Source organism: Sciurus carolinensis, chromosome 1 (genome assembly GCF_902686445.1).
Source record: "Sciurus carolinensis chromosome 1, mSciCar1.2, whole genome shotgun sequence".
Taxonomy (NCBI): domain Eukaryota; kingdom Metazoa; phylum Chordata; class Mammalia; order Rodentia; family Sciuridae; genus Sciurus; species Sciurus carolinensis.
The window spans coordinates 46,498,841-46,522,170 of NC_062213.1; the positions used below are offsets into that span (position 1 = coordinate 46,498,841).

At 34.1% G+C, this 23,330-nt stretch overlaps 1 protein-coding gene across 2 annotated transcripts in view; it reads right to left on the minus strand.

The window, feature by feature from the left end:
- Positions 1-23,330, minus strand: part of Lrrc69 (leucine rich repeat containing 69) — a 104,272-nt gene that overhangs the window by 50,679 nt on the left and 30,263 nt on the right. The window contains exon 5 of one of the 2 annotated variants that reach the window (XM_047530761.1): positions 20,496-20,567. The exons of the other annotated variant lie outside the window; for it this stretch is intronic. Coding sequence (XP_047386717.1) covers positions 20,496-20,567 — 72 coding nt within the window. The remainder of the gene's footprint in view (positions 1-20,495; positions 20,568-23,330) is intronic. 2 annotated transcript variants of the gene reach the window in all.

Below are 23,330 nucleotides of genomic sequence, written 5' to 3' on the forward strand. Positions count from 1 at the left end.
CCTCTCTTTTGGTTAGGTTGCAAAGAGCCTCAGCTCTGATGACTTTTTACACACACAAACACACACACACACACATTTCCTTCAGGAAACTACCCATTAACTCTTCAATTACTTGCTTCTATATTGAAGTCTCTATGCTAAAAAGGATGAGATTTTATAAAGTACTAGATTTCTTTCTAATTGTATTGTTTGCTATTTTTAAATGCAGCAGTGTGAAGCTTTGATGAACTGTGTACAGATAGTTATTAACATTAATCCCAAGATTTTAGATCAACAATCATTATTTTTATTTTATTCTGGAATCACTCATACTACTATGATTCTTGTTGTAAGGCACTGATTAGGGGCTCAGACTATGTAATTATTCTTTCTTACTTGAGTCCTTCATAATTTATAACATTTTTTTGTGCATAATTTCTTAAATTCTAGCAAGGGTTTTATATGACATAACTCAATTCATCTTCATTATTATTCCTATAATATTCTTTTTTTTTTTTCCTTTTGACCTGGCTTGCTATATCAGTTCCAAAAAAACAGACAACACATAGAATGTAATGTGTCATTATGTTGTGGAACAAGTCTGAAGAGGGCCAGTCCAGGAGATTTGACCAGGTCATACAGCAGCCAGAGACCCAAGCTTTCATCCATCATGCACATGCCTGACAAGCAAGCCACTCTTCATGGTTGCCACTTCACAGTCCTAGAATGGCTGCTAATTCTCAGTCAAGTCCAGGCAACAGAAAGGATCACATGTCAGCCTCCAAGAGAACCTTCTGGGGTTCCTTCTTGCAGCATTGAAAGCTCTGAGGATACAGCAGTGTCCATAAGACACAATCTCCTCTGCAGGTTTGTGGTGCTTTGTGTATTTCTTCAAAATACTGCCTAAATTTTCTGTCTGTTAACCTGTTTATTATCACTCTTCCTTAGAATATAAGCTCCAAAAGGTTAGGGAGTTTGTTTTATTCTCCTCTCTATCCTGAATTTAGAACTAATAGTTCCTGGCATTCAAAAGACCAAAAAAAAAAAAAAAGGTAGGCCACAGTGAGAATATTTACACCTTGGAAATTGGCAGATGCTAATGAGAGCCCCCAGCACCACCACCACCAGCTGACAGCTGGATGTGAAAGGTGGACCAGCAAACTGCTGGATATTTCCCAACCCACTTCCTTGTCTGTATTAATTGTGGAAGCACTCATATGATTGCCCCAGTTTCTCATCTTTCAGGGAGCGGTGTGCTATTTCTGTGGTACTCACCAAGTCTCCCGCTTAGTGCTCTCTTACTTCCTCCACTGTCCAACTCTCCATTGAACAAGAACCATAGCCCAGCAGGGGCAAGGCAAAACACTCACTAAAAACTGTGACTATTCTGCAAATAAATCTGGCAACATCATGAGGGTGTAGGTGGGGAAAGAGGACAGAATTTATTACCCAATCTGTGTCTATTAAAATGAGCTAGGACAGAAACTTTATTGTAAACAGCACCTGGGTGGCAGTTCTGAGCTTGTTCCTTGGAGGCATAAATCCCCTTGTTCTTTTTATATGAGGACAGGTAGTGCTGGATTGACTCTGCTTGTTGTTCCTCAAGGGTCAATCAATGGAACTTGTATCTAAAACTGAATACATAAATGAAAAATTGTGTATACCATAAAATATTTTCATAAAGTGACTTCTCCCACTCTCATATTTAATGCAAGTTACATGTTTACATTTTGACTTTTTGTTATTTTTATTCTTAGTTTATGGAGTATATATTTTATCCAGGAACATACATTATAATTCCTCTTCTTGTTACAAAGTTTTAAAAGGTCATTGCTAATATTAATTAAATTTCCAACAATACTCTTCAGGTAGTCATAGATTATGCTTTTTTGGTTTACTATTTTCAAACTCCCTTCACCCATTCATTTTCTCACAGTCTAGGTCATATTACTACAGAAGACTCCTAGATATTTAAAGGGCCATCTAAGGGAGAAAACTGGAAGAGGAAGCAATAAAGTATCTTTTAAGCACAGCCTGCTGAGGGTCCTGACATCACAGTGGCTGTCCCTGGGAAGACTAATTTGTAAATTCACCCCCCAAAAAATCCTGTCTTCTGTGAACAACTAAGAGATTTCTTGCAATGGGCTGTTATCTGAAGGAATCATAAGAATCAAATGCAAACATCAGAATCAGGATTCAAACTAGGTTTATCTAGTCCAGATATGTCTGCCTTTCTGCTATTTGAACCAACACAAATTCTTTCATTGACATAAAAAAATCAAAATAGATCCAATAATACATAAAAATGGAAAGTTCATTAACTACATGCATTGATTAAAGATGAAGGGGGAGAGGTGTGATTTTATGCTGCTATAATTCTTATGACAGAAATGCATGGAGGAAAAAGTCTCGGGTTCACAAAAGCACCCAAACACCTGGGGAAATCACTCCACCAAGGGATTCAAATTGATAGGCACCACATCCCTATCCACAAATATAAGAAGGGAAAAGTGAACAAAATTGTCATATTCTAAAATAAACAAACAACTACATGATTTAAAGCCTCACAGTTCCCCCATAACACCACAATCAGCTTCCCTCAATGTCACTTACTCTCCCCTTTCATAAGTTGGTTCCAGGACATCCACTGTGCAGCCTGTGCCTTCTACTGGCCAAGTGTCTTCTGTTCTATTTGGAATTATTTTTTTTTTTTAGTTATAGTTCTTCTCTCTGTAGTATATCCTCCTAGAAAGACACACTTGTAATTTCAATATCTACCTTCTGTCCTGGACCACAGGAAGACCAGTAATAGAGTCCAAGATGTGGAGCCTGAAACACTCCCAACCCCAGTATGCTTCCTTCTCTCAACCCTTAGGTTGAATGTTCCTTTTGTAGGGGGCCTACAGAGACTGCCAATGTTTCTCCTAATTACCAGGCATAAAATGTTCATCCAACAAGAGCTTTCAGAGTCAGCTAATATCAACTCCTCACCTGAAATGTGCTTTTAATAGCCCTAAAGAACACATTTCTGTGGGGCTTGATATCTATGTTCTAAAGTGAGCTAGGACCTATAGAATTAGGAGATATGAAGTGTTAGGAGGAAGCCTCACACATCAGTCCCTTCTCTGGCTACTTCAATTCATCCACTCCTTCCTCAACAATTAAAAGAACATGCAGTGAGGAACAATATATGACAATCAGGAACTTATGCAAGTTTGTGTATTTATTTATACATGTGACAGGCATGTATGTATATAAGTCACTCTAGTAATTAAGAGTATTTTGATTTGGAAGCAACCTAGGTTTGAATTTCAGCTCTGCTCTATAATGTTGGCAAAATACTTTAAATCTCTTCTCAAAGCTTCACAGTATTTTAATCTCTCCTCAGATCCTTCACATCCATAAAATGGGAATAGTAACAGTAACTGGCTCATGGAGCAATAGTACATTTTAAATAAAATGATATATTTGAGTGCTTAAAACAAAACCAAACATATAAAGTTCAAAAAATATTAGTCACTATTGTTTTTATATAGTAATTTTTACATAGCCCCTCAGCATAGTCCCGTTTCCAGTAAGCATCTGTGAACCAGAAAGAGGAAACCTTCACAAACCATCCTGAGCATAACACAGACTAAAAATTTGGCCCTCAGTGGCCTTTGACCAACTCCAATAACTGCCTTGAATCGTCAGTCCTCTGGTCAATGAAAATTTCTTGCCAGAATTTCCTGAAGAAAAGCTATCCTGGCTCTGAAAAATATAAGTGTTATTTTCCCAGGTCTAGTTCCCTAACACCTCTGGGTGGTTGTCTTCCTGACACAGAAGTGAGTCCCCACACACACATTATGTTGTAGAATTTTAGTATCAATAATCACTATACTTATCTTACCACTCTCTATACTTCTTCCTCAATCTACAGTGTGCTTTCCTGTACCTAAACACTTAGAGAAAAAAGCCAGAGAAATTTAACATTTATAAAAGAGCAGGTAGTTTTCTCTAAATTTATTTGATCTTTACTCATAAAAATCCTAGGAGTAATGGGACAATGGATCCCTCTGTCTCCTACCTTTACTGCTGACAACAAATCAAATATAGTGAAATATCCTGCAATTTAAAAATAGGGAACTTTAGAAGTACCTTGAAATATCCTCTCAATCAGAAGCTGTGTTTTATTTTTTTGTTTGATTTGCATTTAAACATATATTTTCCTATCCAAGAAATGTAGGTAGTTTACAGTGAAAGATACATAAATTGTGGCCCAAAAAAAAAATCAAAATTTAGAAAAAGGTGAGGATTCTAAGATTGCAAATTCTTAATTTTTTCTGAATTTATTGACAGTTAAGGCAAAAATTAATACTAAGTGGTTTATACAACTTTAATTATAGGATAGAAATTGAAAAGAATATAACTATAATATTAATGCATCATAGCTTTTAAACAGAGATTTACCTTTGAGTCATCTTGGAAAAGTGACGAACAGAGTCCCCATAAGGACAAGTGGAGCAGGAAAGCAATGTACAACCAAGCAAATAAAGAAGAAGTTGGGGGAGGTAGGGTCAAGATGGAGATGCATTCTTACATCAAGGTCAATGATTCCTGAGACCCTCCTAATACTTGTGATTCTTGGGCATGAGATTTTAAAAAAAATAGGGAAATCAGGCAATGGATTTGATCAGCCATTCATTTATTCATTCATTCAACAAATACTGCAAACTTGCCATTTGTCGACTAGTACTCTAAGCAATAAGAATATAGCAATGAATAAATGGGCAAATACACTGTTCACATAAGCCGAACTCTGAAGCTCAAAGGTCAAATGTTATCTCTCATCTGCAGAGCTGGATTAAAATACAGTAAAGGGAAAGGAAGGATTGGATAGGATAACATAAAGATAAAGGGAAGATTAATAATGTAGAAGGAGATCAAGAGGCAGAGTGAACAGATGGGTAAGAGGAGGCAATGCAGAATGAATTCTTAAAACATCATGCCACATGCATATGTAAATATACCACTGGGAGCTTCACCTTTATGTGTAGATAGAAAGAACCAATCAAATATAAATAGACTTGTGAAAAGAAGTCTAGTAGAATGAAGGAAGGAAAATGTTAGAGGGGAGGGAGGATGGTAGGGAAAAAGAAGGGATCATAAGCTAAAATCAAATTCCATGCATGTATAAGTTTGTTGGGATGAACCCAACTACTATGTATAATTATAAAGCTCTAATAAAAATAAAGTAAAATAAAAAAAACATATATATTGTTCTCATGATGACTTGTATTCTATTGGGTATAAAAAAATGAAGGATGGATACATATAAACAATAAGCAAGTAAACAAACATCTGTTTATAATAGTGGTAACTTTCAAGAAAAAAAAAGTTTATTGTGATGTAATAGAGTGATGGCTATTTTCATTGGTTGATCAGGAAAGACTATTTCTGAACAGTTGATATCTGAGCTGAGATCTAGAGGATTCAAAAGAACCAGCAATGGGAAGATCAAAGGAGAAACTATTCTTCCTGAAAGGCAGGAAATAAGGAGACCACCATACCGCTTAATCAGAAAGTCAGATCTCAGACCTATACATCAACAAGAGAATGGTTTGATCTAGAGTTAGAATGTTTTGACATTTGTAAGAAGAGTCCTAGAAATGATCACAGGTGAATTTTCATTAAGGAAAAGGAGAAGAAATGCATTGGTTTTTGAAGAAAGAAAATGGGTTTTTCAGAATAAAGTCACTCCAATTTTCTTAGTGTCTTAATGAAATCCTACCAAGTACTTCCAAGTCTAATAATAGAAAACCAAGTTAATTCAGACGTACCTCCGAGTAAACATAAGTAAAACATACACTAAAATCTTCATAAGATCCACAAGGACTTAAAAGATCATCAGGTATAGTCTAGACAAGATCTAGGAACAGACAGATATCCAAAGAAATGAGTCTCACCTTGAAAATCACTTTGGTTCCATGGAACTAAAAGGTGTTTTCACCTAGAAATTAAGGGTACATCAGAAAGTGTCCAGGCTTTCACAGTTAGCAACCCAGTGTCAGATCTTCTCGGTTCTCCTTGAACACTGAAACTTGATTAAATTGGTAATAAATAATTTCTCCACTGAATTAAAGTGATGCCACATTACTTTTTCACACAAAGTCAAATAAAAACTTCTCTAGGAATTTGCCTCATCTGAGACTGAAAATTCTTTTCAAAAATATTTTTAATTACAATGTCCAAGGCATAAACAAAGGTAATAAATTACATAAGAAAAAATGATGGTGCACTGGCTTGAATAAGGTTTCTGTGGATAACTATGACTGATATGGATGAATGAAACTGCACCAATAATAGACAACAGAAATGACCTAAAATGCACTCTGAAATATTGGATTCATTAGATTCACACATTAAACCAGTATACTTGCATGTTCATCAATTAAAAACCAAGTTTAATCATTACCCTATGTACACGAAGATTACATGAATGGTGTTACTCTACATCATGTACAACCAGAGAAATGAAAAGTTGTACTCCATTTGTGTACAATAAATCAAAATGCAGTCTGCTGTCATGTATAACTAAATAGAACAATTTTTTTAAAAAACCAAGTTTAAATTTAAGAAACTGAAAAAATACTTAAAAGTAATAATATATTTGAAAAAGAACCAAACAAATTGAATAAAATTGAAATAAATAATATAATGAATGGATTTAGGAGAACATATCTATAAATGAAGCATAGAGAGACAAAAGAATGGAAAATAGAGGAGAGAAAAGGATATGGGGCAAAAAATATATAGTGAGAAAGTTTAAATTTAGAGTTACAAAAGGAGAATGGGGGAGGCAGAAGCAATATTGGAAAAAACAATGACTAAGAATTTTTCAAAAAGGCCAATGTGATCCTACAATATGTACAATCAGGAAAATAAGAAATTACAGTCCCTTTATGTATGATTTATCAAAATGTATAAATGCATTTTACTATTATGTACAACTAATTAGAATAAATTAAGAAAATTATTTAAAAAGTTAAATACACACCAAAAAAATAAAATTAAATTAACTCTCAGAAAAAATAATAATAATAATGGAAATCATTGATCCCACATATTTAAGCAGCCCAATAAACTCCAGGCAGAAAAAGTAAAATGAAATTTATATCTAGAGACATCATAAGTGAAATGTATTATATAAAGGACAATGAGAAAATCTTAAAAGCTTCCAGGTAAAGAAAAACAGATTAGCTGAAGAGGAAAAACATGCTAATGTTTTGAGGATGGGACCAAGGCAGACGGCAGACCTCTCAGCAGAAACTGTGGAAGCTAGAAGATAGTAGAATGAAATTTTGGATATGGTAATATATGATATCGTCAATTTACAATTCTACACCCAGTAATAATTTTTTTTTGAGAATAAATCTAGAACTTAAATCAAGAAAAACTGGGTTAATGAACCACAAGTTGACTCATTGCCAAAAAGAATAACGAAAGACTAAAGAATATATTTTGAACTGGAGGCAAATGTAGAATCCCAAAAGAAAGATCAGAGACACAGGAAGAAATGAATAACAATGAAAATAGTAAAGGGAATGATAAATCTAAATGAACACCATCTATGCAAAATAATAACTTTTTAAAGTACAAAAAGAATTATAATACACAACAGAAATTATTGAAGAATGGAAGCAGGTAAAGTTCTTTCATTTTCTAGGATTGGGGCATAAGTATAAATTAATAAACATCATTAAACAAGGAAGAACTTTTTAAAATTTTTAAGGTAGTCAGGTAAAAACAGTAAAATTGTATAAAAACTTTTTCCTAAGATTTTAAAAATGAAGTCATAAAAATATCCAATCACTTCAAAAAGAAGAGAAAAGGGAACACAGAACAAGTAGAACAAATTTAAAATATATAGATACTGGGTTAGTTCTAAATAAATCAACAATTATGTTAGATTAAGATGAACTAATCTACAATTTAAATGCTACAATTTAAAGACAAAGATTATCATACTGAATTTTTAAAAATGAAGAGTCATGTGCTATTTATAATAGATATATCTATAAAATGCCAGGATATAGAAAGGTTGAAAGTAAAGGAGTGAAAACAGATATGTCATGCAAACATAAACCAAAATAGAGCTAATATAACTGTATTAATATCAGAAAACTAAACTTTAAATCCAAAAACTTTATTAGAAATAATTCAAAATATATGAGCACAGAGCCAAAATATTAAAATTTTAATAATCACCTATACTAATTCTTTTGCATCTGAAAACAAATTTCATAAGGTCTGGGAAACATAAAGCTTAAACCAGGTTTCTCAATCACAAAACTGACATTTTAGACCATATAATACTTTTTTAGGGGAGACTGTCCTATGTATTACAAAATGTTTTACAGAATTTCTGGTTTCTACTCCCTGGGTATCAGTAGTACTACCCCTCAAGTTTAGATAACCAAAATTGTCTCCAGACACTGCCAAATATCCCTAGGGTACAAAAATCTTTCCCAGTTGAAAACCACTGCCTTGAACCAATTTTTTTTTTTTATTACTAATAGCCACAAATCCATTTTGGGTTTCCAAACATCGCAAAGCAGTCATGTTTGTTATATACAATTCATATTCACCCATCCATTTACCCATCCTTCCATGTCTCTCCATTCATTCAGCAAGTATTTATTGGGTGCCTACTCTGTGTCAGTCATAGATCTCTCTGTTTGGAATACATTAGTGAAATGAAACAAAAGCCTTACCTTTGTGGGGCTTATCTAGGGAGGGGTGGTGAGAGAGAGAGAACTCAGTACCTAAATGAAGATCAGTGGTTAAACAGGCCACATGAGAGCCACATTACTGGATTTCAATCAGATCTACTCTTGAATAGCTGACTGGCTAATTGATTGATTGATTGGTTGATTTTTAGTTATTGTTTGTGGTGCTAGGGATCAAACCCTAGGACGCTTGCTATGCAAGTGCTGTACCACTGAGCTACATCCCCAAGACCCCCAGTCTCTCTTTATTTTATGTTTCATTTGTTTCTGTGTTTATTCTCTGAAAAATACTGACTATGGGTTTTGAAATTGTTTGAACTCCACTTGTGTGACAAGACAAAAAGGATGGAAGTTCTGACTCTGATTTTATGAGCAGATAACCATGTCCTTCTATTCTCTCAGCAAATGTAGTGGGTATTATTTAAATCTTGGAATGTTCTTTTATCTCCTGAATCATCAGTTCCCTTTTATCTCTGGAATCATCAGACCATTAACTACTTGGCTAGAAGAGTGAAATTTCCAAGTGTTTAACTGGTAATAGCTAAACACTATTCACTAACCACCATACCATGTGGCACAGGGTCCTTTTGCAGCACATAAGTTTTATAGGCACCCAACACTAGACTCTCTTCAGTTCCAATAAGATCACATATACAAATGGAAAGTCAAAATCCAGATTATTTAATTTAGCTAAGCAGAGAAAACCTGTTATAGCCCCTGATGTAACTGGGCACTCAATTCTTAGAACAGTTTTAGCAAAAAAAATCATCACTGCATCCAGAGTAATACATTTTCTCTTTGTTTTTCATTTGAAAAAGTCTAACTTGTGAAATTTTAGAATTAGTATAGTAAAAGAAGCAATAACATATAATCCAACACTCTCCTCTTTACCCACCCCCAAATAAGAAACAGCAGAAAACATGATCTCATTCTCATAAAAGTAGTGACAGGGAAAGCATTTAGTCAAGTTTTGGAACTCACTAATTCTATATTAGCTAAGCTTACATCACTTACATAAAACCACAGAGCCCACAAGGGGTTTCCATTAGGAAAGCATTGGCTTGCATCCCATTTTCTTAAAGGTCACTTAATGTTGTTCTAAATGTATGTCTCCTAATAAACTCAGCCACTGAAGGCAGCATTGACAACCAAAGAAAAATATACCATTTTCAAATCAAGGTCAAATTTTAGAGAGGCATTTAATGAGTTTCAAGGATAGAGTAGTAGTTTTCTTTAATATTCAACAGAGACAGAAAATAAATTATCAATATGCAAATAAGAACAAAGTTGATCTTTAATGTTGTTACTCCAGAGAAGCAAAATAGCAAACGGATCAAGTAGACAACTAGAATATCTCAGGGCTCTTTGAGCAAAATGAGTACTTCAGTCCAAACTGCTAGATTGTGGAGATATTTGGGGGTGTTCTTGGTCTCAGCCTTATGGATATTTTCCTGTGTCACGTTTTTAAATTTTAAGGGCTATTCTTAGCCATCTTATAAAGGAGTATTAAAAGTTTTGATAGTTTTTTTAATTAGCTTTAATTAGTTATACATGACTGTAGAACACACTATAATACATCATACATAAATGGAGTATAATTTCTCATTTGTGCTGCTAGGGATCAAACCCAAGGATGCTTGCTATGCAAGTGCTGTACCACTGAACTACATCCCCAAGCCCCCAAGCCTCTCTTTATTATCACACCAGTCATGTAGTCATACATATACATAAGGTAATGACGTCTCATTCATTCTACCATCCTTCCTAATCCTGTACCCCCTCCCATCCCTTCACTCCCCTCTGACTAATCTAAAGTAATTCTATTCTTCCATAGCTCCCTGCCCTTATTGTGAGTTAGCATTCACATATCAGAGAAAACATTTGGCCTTTGGTTTTGGGGGATTGGCTTATTTCATTTAACATGATATTCTTCAGTCCCATTCATTTACCAGCAAATGCCATAATTTCATTCTTGTTTATGTCTAAGTAATATTCCATTGTGTATACCACATTTTCTTTATCCATTCATTTGTTGAAAGGCACCTATGTTGGTTCCATAGTTTAGCTATTGTGAGTTGAGCTGCTATAAACATTGATGTGGCTGCATTACTGTAATATGCTGATTAAGTCCTTTGGGTACAAACTGAGAAGTGGGATAGCTGGGTCAAATGGTGATTCCATTCCAAGTTTCTGAGGAATCGCCATACAACTTTCCATAATATAATCGATCGAGAACTACATGAAAAAATGTTCAACATCTCTAGCAATTAGAGAAATGCAAAACAAAACTACTCTTAAGATTTCATCTCAATCCAGTCAGAATGGCAATTATCAAGAATACAAGCAATAATAAATGTTGGTGAGGATGTGGGGAAAAAGATACACTATACACTCATACATTGCTGGTGGACTGCAAATTGATAGAAGTTTTTGATAAAATGCAAGCATTACTGTTTCATTTTCCCAAAGGGCTTCTTCCCTACAATGTGCTTTCTAGACCACTCAAAGACATATTTGATCATGAACAGGTTGAAATTTGTAATTGTCACTCTCCAAGTGTTCAATTTCACAGGAGTATTTCTCTTAATCCAAAACTAAATGGTCTCCCTAGGAATGCCTTATAAACATGTCCTGCTTGTACATGGAAATGGCAGGTGAGGCCATTTGGAAATGGAAGAGTCATTCAAATATAAAATGGTTTTCTTTGCTAGACTTTTTATTGAACACAAAAAGGTGAAATAACAAGACACTAGAAGTATTTGTGAAACACTTAGGCTTTCTGAATTAGACAAGGATCGAGCAGAGATGACAGCAAACTAGTCTGTACCATAATAGATGTCAGCCCAGAATCTAGAGTCAAGAACACTATAGCAAGGAGTGCTTAGACTTGAGTGAGTCAAAATCAGTCAGCATTGCTTTAAATTAAAAGTACCCAAGAAAAGAAGAGAGACCTCGGGATAAGTAGTAGGAGACAAGACAAATAAAGTGCCTAAGACAAATGGAGATCAGTCATCAGGGTCCCCGTTTTTAGAGAAATACAATCTAGCAATCAAAAATCAAGTGAGCTGCCGGGTGAGGTGATGCACACCTGTAATCCTAACCGCTAAGGATGGTGAGGCAGGAAGATCACCAGTTGAAAGCCAGCCTCAGCAACTTAGTGAGGCCCTAAGCAACTCAACAAGACTGTCTCTAAATAAAATACAAAATAACGGGCTGGGGATGTGACTCAGTGGTTAAGCACCCCGGGTTCAATCCCTGATACCAAAAAAAAAAGGAAGAAAAAGAAATCAAGTGAGCTGAGAGAGAGAGAGAGAGAGAGAGAGAGAGAGAGAGAGAGAGATGAAAGGGATAAGACAGAAATAAACAGAGAATCAAAGGTGAAGATCTTGGGGAAAAGGAGACAGTTTGTTAGTTCTGTTTATTACATAATCAAGGTAGATTAGAAGAATATAAATGGGTCTGCAGAAAAAAAAATAACATGGAACAACTACTCAGGGAAGAGCACATGGAGGACAGGAAGCAGACCATGCTAGCAAAGCTATGTTCCCCTTATACACCCTTAGCCGAGATCGATGTTTACAATGAGAGTTGCACAATAGAATCACGCAGGTGATCATAGCGTTTTGAAATCCTGCAAATACAACCCTGAATTGGGGATGGGTTGAGTGATAGGTAGCTCAGATCAATCCTTAAAATGAAGGTAACATTTAATAAACATCTGTGCCAAGACACTGGTAAAGGGTCTATATACCTTATCTCATTTTATTATCTACTCATTCTATTTTTGCTAACCACCAACTGCTGCATCAGACACTTTCCCAATGGTATGATACAAGTGTTATTAATATCACAAACATACAGAAGAAAAAAGATGAGACATAGTGGAATTGGCTTATATGTCCAAGGTCACAAAACTGGTGAACTGTTAAGCTAGGCAAAATTGATTTTTGTTTGGGAACAGTGAATTCAAATCTTCTCTTCACTTTTCAAATGATTTGTGTTTCTGGGAAAGTCATTGCATTTTTTTTTTCTCCTGTGTTTCTCATACTTTAAAAGGGAAAAATGCTTTCACTATTCTCAAATTTGATTTATGGCAACATTAAAGAATTCTTAAAGGAAAAAGGGAGGGCGTTGATGAAATGGAATAGGTGCTATAACTATTATTCCCCATAAATAGTCCAAGCATAATTTTTCTCATGACAACACCATTGCATGAGACTTTTCTTCCTTGTATTTTTTTCTTGCAAAAACACTATGTTCCTGCAAACCTTAGGGATATAAAATTCTTAACTTTGACACAGAATCTGTTTAGGGAAGCTACAAATTCGAATGAACATTAATATAATGAATTTGAAAATGAAAGAAAGCAGCAACTGTGGAAAAGTAGTATTGGCTGTGATTTACATCTCTTTAAGCACATTTTTCAAGTCTATTCTCAGCAAAGACTATTATAAGCTGTCACATTGATCTGTATCCATGTAAATGTTTCAGTTAAACCTGAGTTTCATTTCGAAACTACAATGTAAATGGGGCACTTTATAAAGACAAAATTCATAACAGAGCCAGACATGGTGGCACATGCCTATAATTCCAGCTACTTAGGAAGCTGAGAGAGGAGGATTGCAAGTTTGAAGTCTGCCTGGGCAATTTAGTGAGACTGTAGCTTCAAATGAAAACTTAAAAAAGGATTGGAGATGTACTTCAGTGATAGAGCACTTGCCTGGCATGTACAAGATCTTGGGTTTAATTCCAACACCACAAAATAAATTTTAAAACATGGTGAAGATTGACTTTCCCAAAATTTCTTCAAAATAAAATTTAGCATTAAAGTTCCATGCAAAGAAATAAAAACCTTCTGATGATTACACAAATGGTATGCCTCTACTTCATGTAGAAACAGAGAAATAAGTTGTACCCCATTTGTTTACAATAAAAAAAAAACCTTCTGATGAATAAACTTTTTACAAGTTTTTTTCAGTGGCATATGAGCAATAAATACATTCACAGTGTGGCTAAGAGGAGTAAGTTAATTCCATTAAGCAACATATAAATCTCAGTTTCTAACTGTGTAGGCAATTCCTTGTTTTCACATACCAAAATCTCAGTTTCTAGGTGAAGCATTTTTCACAGTGCAGAATTCGATCGTTCAAGGAATGTTCCCTGAGTATCATTTTAGTCAAGGACGCACTGTAATTCTCTGAATGCAAACTCCCACTGAGATAAAAAAAAAAAAAAAAATGTCTTATTTGTTTGTGTAGCATAACAGAAACTGACCTACTTATCACTCCTGAGACAAAGCAGAGTGCTAAGACAGGAGGGCACTGAGCTTGCAGTTCAGTTTTCAGTGCAAGGTCCAGCTCTGTAATTCAGGTTAGTGTTTCTCCACCTGTGGTCCCCAGACTTGCAGCCTCAGCATCACCTAAGAACTTAATAGAAATGCAAGTGCTTGGGCTTTCCCAGCCTACTGACTCAGAAACTCTGGGAGTGGGGCCCAGTCTTCTGGGTTTTAATTAGCCATACAAGGGATTCTAATGTGAACTCAAGTTTGAGGGTAACTGCTTCAGCAAACTACTTCTCTGCTTCTCTGAAACCTCAATAGCCTCAGTTCCAAACAGTAATAATGAGACCTCTCTCTTCAAAGGATTATCTGATATAAATAGACTTTATAACATGCAAAACTTTTTGCAAAATTGCAAATTACTAGATAATTTCAAAGTATTAATCCAAAATGATAACTTTTAATGCTATTTCTCGATCCAAAAAGTGGTCATAATAGTTCAGGTGGCTAGATAGATTTCTAGTGGAGGATTCTGAGACTGTTACTGCAATGTGAAGTTTTCTGTTAGGTTTACAATGTTTTATACATGATATTTTGTTATAAACTTCACATCAAAGACAAACCTCACGATGCCCCCTGGTGATGATCATTAAAACTTTTCTCACTTTTGTCAGCTCAACTTTTTCTTCAAATGATTGCAGTTTGGAAAATAACTGGGCTCCTGGGGGAAAGAGGAGCCAGAGAAACAAAATCTGTATTTAAAAGATTTTTTAAAAAATTGTTTCAAAGGAACCAAAAACTCGGTAATTCATTTTTCTCCCTGTTGAAATGACTGACTCATAACTTCTTCAAAGACTAAATTTCCTACCCCTTATTTTAGAATCCAAAGAAAAAGACTGGTAACTCTTTCCTCCCAGAAATCCCAGTGACACCCTGTCCAAAGCTCTTCAGCAGTAAATAACTATGTTTTTCTTTCCCCATTGTCAAAAGTTGTGAGGGCAATTGGTTAATTTCTCCCTTTGAACTCTACAATGACATTACCACCTATCTACTCCCCATCTTTCTCCAAGTTAATTTATGTCAGTTTGTCTAATTTTTCTAATGTTAAATTTCTGTGTTTCTCTCTGTCTTGTGATCTCTCCAAGGTCCACTTTAATTTCCAGAGACTTCCTCAACATGAATCCCAAAGTTCCTCCAAAGCCACATCCATATTTCTTACCTCCCAGTGTCCCACAAAGGTGGGAGTTCTTGAATCTTCAAGCTCAGCACTTGAGAGACAGGTAATCACAGAGGAGAAACTCAATAAATATTTGTTGAATTCAATTTTTATATAAGCCTCACATAGAAAATTTGTATCTATTACACAGATACTAAATAGAATACAAAAATCTCAATATTCTTACCAAAGCAAATGATTGAATAGTACTCCCCAAATTTGTCTAACCAGAACCTCAGAATGTGACCTTATTTAGAAACAGTCTTTGCAGATATAATCAGCTAAGATGATCATACTGAAAAAGAGTAAAATAAAATTCAAGATGTTACATCCTTTCAAGACAATAAAACAGAAGCATGTTACTTTAAGCCCAGTTGGTGTACTTTGTTATAGTTTTTGCAGAATACCAATATACCAAGGATCAATGTTCCCTGTACTAACTAAACAACTGAGAGTATTTCCATAGACTATCCACTGTCCACCTCGGGCCACATTTTGCTACTGTTACTCTCCCAAAGAAAGATGCAAATAAAAGACACTTTATTTCAGATCACTTTTCTCAAAGGTTTGTTTACTCAAAATATAATCTAACTCCAGTAATAAGTTAAATGTAAGAAAAAGTAAACCATATGATAAGGAAAGAGTTAAACAGTGAATGGATAAAGAAAATGTGATATACATGTGATATATATATACACATATACACACACACATGCACATGCACACACACATGATGGAATATTACTCAGATTTTTAAAAGAATAAAATTATGGCATTTGCTGGTAAATGGAGAACACCATGCTAAGCAAAATAAGCCAAAACCAAAAAACCAAAGGCCAAATGTTTTCTCTGATATGCGGAAACTAATTCACAATAAGGGGTGGGGGATAGGGAAGAACATTTACTTTACATTAGGTAGAGTGGAGTGAAGGAAGGGGAAGGGGTATGGGGGAAGGAATGCTAGTAGAATGAAACAGACATTATTACCTCATGTACATGTATGACTGCATGACTGATGTGATCCTGCAATATGTATAATCAGAAATATGAGATTATACTTTATTTATATATGAGCTATCAAAATGTATAAATGTATTCTACTGTCATGTACAACTAATTAGAACCAATAGAATTTAATTTTTTTTAAAACTTAAAAATAAAAATTAAAAAATAATAAAATAAAATAAAATGGCAAAAAATAAAATATTTGAAAAATATTTGATTAAAGAAAGTGCTCAATATATACTGTTAAGTTAGAATAATAAGATACATACTCTATGAAGTATACTTTCAATTTTATTTTTTAAAGTGAACATATGAAAATGAGATGCTTGAAGGAAACATCAGTGTTACCACTTGGAGGTAAACTTAAAGTCACTTAGCATTTTCCTCTTTCTATTCTTATTTATTTTCTACATTTTGTACAATGAATGAATGATTTCTATAATAAGCTTCCAGAAAACTTCTACTTACTAAATGACATAGACAAGCAAGCTAAATGAGTAGAAAGACAATAATTATCTTAAAATAAACCTTAAAAATACCTGTTCATCCAAGAACCAAGGAAACTTTGCAAACTATTAAGGTGAACAATTTTATGTGTCTTAGAAAGCAATTTGATAACAAATAACTTTATGTGAAGAATTGAGAATGTACTAAAATTGCGCAATGATAAATCATATCAAATCAACCTAAGTTTTGGCTTCTCTCAATAGTAGATGGCTTTTTTTTTAAGATGACATCTTTTGAATATTTGGATAGTACATTTTTAGAAAAAAAATTATTTAAAAAATTGAATGTAATGAAACTGTTATGGGTTAGATATGTGGTGTCCCCCAAAAAGCTCATTTGCTTCTTGGTGCAATTTTCCTGAGCCACTTTCCTCCACCACATGCTACCACCATGATGGATGCTCTGCCTGAGGAATAAAGTTGGTCATCTATGGACTGAGACCTCTGAAACCACAAGCCCCCAAATAAACCTCTCCTCCTTAAAATTACTCTTGTCAGGTCTTTTGGTTGCAGCAGCAAAAAAACTAAAACAGAAACTAACCTACACATATTATAATATTTTAAAGACTTAACAAACTTTCCTAAAAGCATGCACATAGAGAGATCCTGGAATGAAGACTTTCATTTTAATTCTATATTTTTTGTATTGCTTGAAATGTTAAGAAAGATGCATTAAATTTATGTAATACTTAAAACTTTAAAAAAAAAGAAAAGAAAAGAAAAAAAGGAGATAAACTAAAGTCTTGATACCCTAGATTTGATTACATGGTAAAGAAGAACCAATTTAATTCCAAAACAACTACTTTACTATGTGATGCAGGGCAGAATTTTCTTAATAAATAATCCAGAAAGTGTTTTGATTCAACAGGTATGAACAAATATTCATAATGTCCCATTTTCTTGTTGGAGATTTCTACTTAATATACATTCTTATACAAAAGTCCTGATGAAAATTCAGTTTCAAATATTTAAAAACTATGTGAGTAAAAAATAAACTACTGTGAAATAACTGCATTTTCCAAGTGGCACACCAAATTTTAGGTCATAAAATTGTTAAACACTCTTAAGTAAAGATCTGTCTTTTTAAGAGGGAGTAATTGTAATGCAACAAAATAAACCATGTAAAGATAATTCTGCAGAAGACAGTTTCAAGTCTTGGAATTAAAGAATGTTTCAAAATAATGGCCACATAGATTTTCACTTCACTCTTCTTGCTGTTTTTATGTATGTTTGGATATTTTTATAGTAAAAACAAGTCTGAATTGTATTTTACAAGGTTAATGCTTCCTATTATCATCAGTAGATAGTGAATGATTGCTCTAATTATATATTACTGATTCATATTTAAGTATTGGTATATATTTTATATGCAATTTATAATAATGTTTCCCTTCTGTAGACACTATTTACAAGATGCTTTATAAACATTATCTGATTTAATTACCTGTGAGGTTAGTGGTTTAATATACCCATGTAATAGATGAGGAAACAGCAACTCAGAAATTAAGCAATTTGTTTAAGATTATAAATTCAGCAAATAAGATATTAGGCCTTTAAACCTATGTAGGTATGATTCCAAAGTTCATGTTCTTCATTTCTATACTATTCTGAAATTTAAACAAAAAAAAAGTCCGTGTTTTTAAAGTTCATTACTGTTCCTTTGAAACTTCTCTTTCACTGATAATCATGGGTTACAGTCATTTATTCTCTGTACTTGTCATATGTCCCATTAGTAACTCCATCTATCGAATGTGAGAAAATTATTTTGCACCAGTTGGTCCAAAATAATTTGAAGAAAATTATTACTTTTTATAAAAGAAAAATCATTTAGAATATTTTGAAGCAAATTATTTTTGCACCAAAGCTTGGATAAGTTCAAAGACTATCTCATTTTAGAGTGCTTATTAAAATTTCTGGAAGAGGTGCTCTAAAGGCAAAACTGACCTAATTATCTAAATTATTGGAACCTAACTCATGGTGTTTTATCAAAATTGTGACTACAGAATCACTTTGAAGAACAAACAATTAATAGCACTACTAAGGCGAACACAATATAGTTAAGGAAAATTATTTAGATTATTCTTTTAGAAATATATGTTGAGCTGATATTCAAGATTCTTCTAGGATAAAAGCTTTTAAAAATGTATTCTTCTTTTTGAAGCATACAGTCTAATTGAAGACAGATTTATAAAGACTCACTCCATCGTGTGATCCAAACTGCAGTGGCACCATGGGAGAATGGCACCACAAGGCTCCTTTGGAAGTCAGGGAGGCATCACAGGTACGGAGAGTTGAATTAAGACCACAGGATGAATCAAAGCATGTGAGATTTACCAGGTCAACATTAACAACATCCAATTGTTACTACATATTCAAAACTGTAAGTTTTGGAAGCAATGTAATAAAACCTTAAAAAATTCAACATGGAATTATGATTAGTAATACTACTTCTGAGTATATACACAGAGGGATTGAAAGTAGAAACGACAACCAATATTTGTATGCCTATGTACACAGATGCTTTAGTCACAATAGCCTAAAGGTAGAAACAACCCAGGTGTCCATCCACTGATGAATGAAAACAAATCATGGTACCTACATTCATGTGATTGAATGTTATTCAGTCTCAAAAAGGAAGGAAATTCTGATATGTTACAGCATGGAGGGACTTTAGAGACATTTTGAAATAATGAAATAATGAAAAATGAAATAATTTACAAAAGGGCAAGGGTCATATGACTACATTTACATGCAATGCGTAGGGTAGTCAAATTCATAGACACAGAAAGTAGAGGTGGCCGCCAGAGAAGGGGGAGATATTTTTAAAAGACAATTATTTTAAAATATGCATAAAGGCTTCTGAAACAGGTCCTACACAAAGGGAATGGGGACTGTCCAATGGACACAGAATTCCAGTTGGGGAAAGTACTTCATGTCACAGACTATACATTTAAGACAGTTTAAACAGTAAATATTAGGTTTTTATAAGTATGTGTGCATATATGTACAAACATACACATCACAATAAAAAGCACATATTTCCAACTCATTTTTTCATATTTGAATCACCTCAATATAAAATAATTTTCTCACAGGTGAAAAAGACTGAAATCTCAATTTGTAGTCAAGCAATCAGAAAAAATAATTAGTGGATCAACAGTTATTTATGGAGCACTCTCTGGATTAATGGACTTCTGATTGTCACCTTGAATGTTCAAGTATGTTCACTCAGATACAAAAAGAAAAAAAAATAAAATATGAAAAACTGGCATTTCTCTATCCCAGAAGTTCAAAGTTACCAAGTGTTTCTCAGTTATTAAAATAAAACAAGTTCAAAATTCACTTCCAAAAGGAAAAAAATGAATGACTTAAAACAACTAACAAAAGTGTCACTTTTGGACTAATTACAAGGGATAAAAAATTATGCCCTGGAAAGTAGTATTTTCAAAAAAATCCAGGTGATCAAAAGCAGTGTAATAACCAAAAAAATTAATCATAACTGATATATTAAAATATTTACAATAGCAATCAGAGTTCATTTTGTTCAAATAAGTTCAGCAGGCACAGACCACAAAGAATCAGAAAGAACAGGTTTTGAAGTTCTAGAACAAAGCAAATCTTTGAGTCATTTGTATACTGCAAGGTTCCAGTTACTGCAGCTTTTACCAGCTGCCCATATTTTTCTATTCCCAATAGCATAAACAAAATTATTTTCAATTATAATAGAAGTTGATTCTACTTACTCTTGGTGGAAATATCTGAATATTATTTCCAGCTATGTCTAGGATGCTTAGCTTTTTAAGATTACAAATTCCCTGTGTCAGAAAACAAGAGAGAAATGTTTTAAAATCTAATATCTAAAATCATAAGAATTTAATCTCAAACATGATGAAAGTATCTTTTCCAATTGCTTGATCAATTCCTCAGTATACCTTCCCTAAGAAGATCCCTATGGGATGCAAAAGAACTTTGAATTCTCCAGTTTTTCTGACCACTCCAGAGCAACACAACATATTATGAGTTAGACTATTTCTAGGTTCAGATATAACCTCTGATGGTAAATAAGTGTAACTGTGGGAAATTTTCTAAGTATGACTTCTTCATTTCTAAAATGGAAATGCTAATAGAAATCCTTACTTCAAGTAGCTGTTGCATAGACTAAATGAGTTGCTTGAGTGCTTACTAAAGGACCTAACGTGGTGAGCACTCAATAGTCAGTTATTATTAAAACAGAAAGAATCTGAGAAACAAAACAATCCTGGAATGTTTTCTCTATTGATAATGCCACCAAAAATGCATTATGAATATTTCTTTTGGTTAGCACTGGGCATACAAAACCCTTTTCTTACAAAGGAAATAAAATCTGACACTGTATCTATACACCCAATGTGACTGTGCATTGCCATAGTAACCACCTTGTTGTTATGGTGCATCCAAGTTCTAGTATTTCTACTAATAAGCAAAGGATAAGTAGGATTATTTTTTAAACTAAAACATCAGAAGCTTTTTTATCAATTGAAAAATATGGGTATAATTTACTAAATGATTTCAACCACTTATCAAGAAAATTCTGAAATGACCCTGTTATTTTAATAACCAATCTCTTCCTGGAGAATGGTATGTCTCTTTAGTTGTGACAACTGTCTATCTCTTTGATCTTATCACAGGTTTCATTCCCTGAAAGCAGATGTTGATGGAGTTTGGGGTACCAGGTGTTTTTTAGGGACCCAACCCTATAAAAGGCAGGGTCAATAAGTAGAATTGGCAAATGGAAAAATTGAGGTAGGTCATCAACACAATAACCTCCATTCAACGTGTAGAGAGCTCTAGTAGGTATTGCCGTCCAAACTGTTCTCCATCAGACAGAAAAAGCCATCTATTCATAACCCTGCCTTACTGTCAATCACAAGATTTATGATGTTCTGGGAAGAACGTGAGCTTGGAGAAGAAAGGAGGCTCTCTGCAACTTATAGCCAACAATTGAGGCTGTCTGACATCCCCGTTTCAACAGCAGGGTAGCAGGTCCTTGAAGGGAAATCTGCCATTTATTCACACAAAGTTCTCTTCCTAAGTCCCTTTCCATTGCCATGAAACTGTGGTTGTTGTGTTAGCTACAAAGACTTTCCAACTCTCAATATGCCCTCTGTATCTAAAAGTTAAAATAAAAGGGCTTTCCAACAACTTGAAACACTTGAGTGTACTAACTCTACGGCTCTTGACTTTCTTTTCCATTTGTTTGCTGTTGCCCTTCATGACTGCTGCTGTTGATCCCTCTTGATATTTTTGTTCTTGACTTGGTTTTGTCTTTACATATGCACATCCTCCATAATTCCTTAATCAAGAATTAAAAATTCACAAATAGGTGATGACAAAGTTGTGCTATGTGAATGGCAAGTATTCTAAAGAGTTAAAAATACAGAAATATGAGGAAAAATAATAGGGCATTTGGTATTATGAGATAAGACAAGTCTTTCCAGAAGAAATAAAGTTTAATCTGAGATTCTGTGATATCTTTGCAATAGAGAGTCTTCCATTAAGGGAAAAGAGTCCCTAGGATAGAACCATAGGGCATTTAGTTTGACCAAAAAACAGTAAGCAAAAAGGACTGAGGAAAGAAGTCAGATTGTGAAAAGTCTTTTATGCATGTCATATGTATTAGTTTCTTGGAATTCTTTAGATTGCAAGTGAATAGAAACCCAACCCAAACCAACAAATGGGTAAATTGAGGAAAAAGAAAAATTTTTAAATGTTGACATTGTATACAGCTGGTTCTAAGTATTCACTAGTGCCACTGTCTCTTTCTTTTGTGATAACACATAAAAGTCAGAGTCTCCTAAAAAAATGGCAAAATAGATACTAGCAGATCTGAGCTTGCATTCTCCCAGTTCACCAATCCCAAGACAAAGAATGCATTTACTTCCCATGAGTCCAGCAAAGTTCCTTCTCATTGGTGTAGCTTAAGTCAGATGCCTACCATTGACCAAGTCACTATGTCCAGTGGGATAGAATATTGTGATTAAGTGGACCTGACCTGACCCATGGGACAGGTCAACACTAAGCAAACCTCACAGAGTGATTGGGGAAAAGGGGATTTCACAAAGCTAAATGATGATACCATTATGAGAAGAATCATAAATTGATGCTAGGAAGAAAAAAGTAACCACATATTTAATGCCAGCTACATAATAATCACTGAGTTAAAAGATAGTATTTATAGTATTCATTATGACGAATAAAAACATATGAATTACATTCTTAAATTTTTAAACAATTGTCATTTGTCCAATGTCCCAAAGGCATATTCCATGGAATACTGTTATCAGGTGGGAAATCTAAGTTAAATTCAGGAAATTCTACATTAACAAAGTTAAGCAGCTTTACTGCAGGACTTCTCAATACTTTTAATATAGTAATACATTTTGTAACTCTCCAAGAAGGGGTTAATACACTTGTCTAAATTGGGTTGTTATGACAAAGTATCACAGGCTGGGAAGCCTATGAACAACAGAAATTTATTTCTCACATTTCTAGAAGATGTAAGTCAAAGGTCAGGATTCCAGCATATCCTCTCGTGAGTT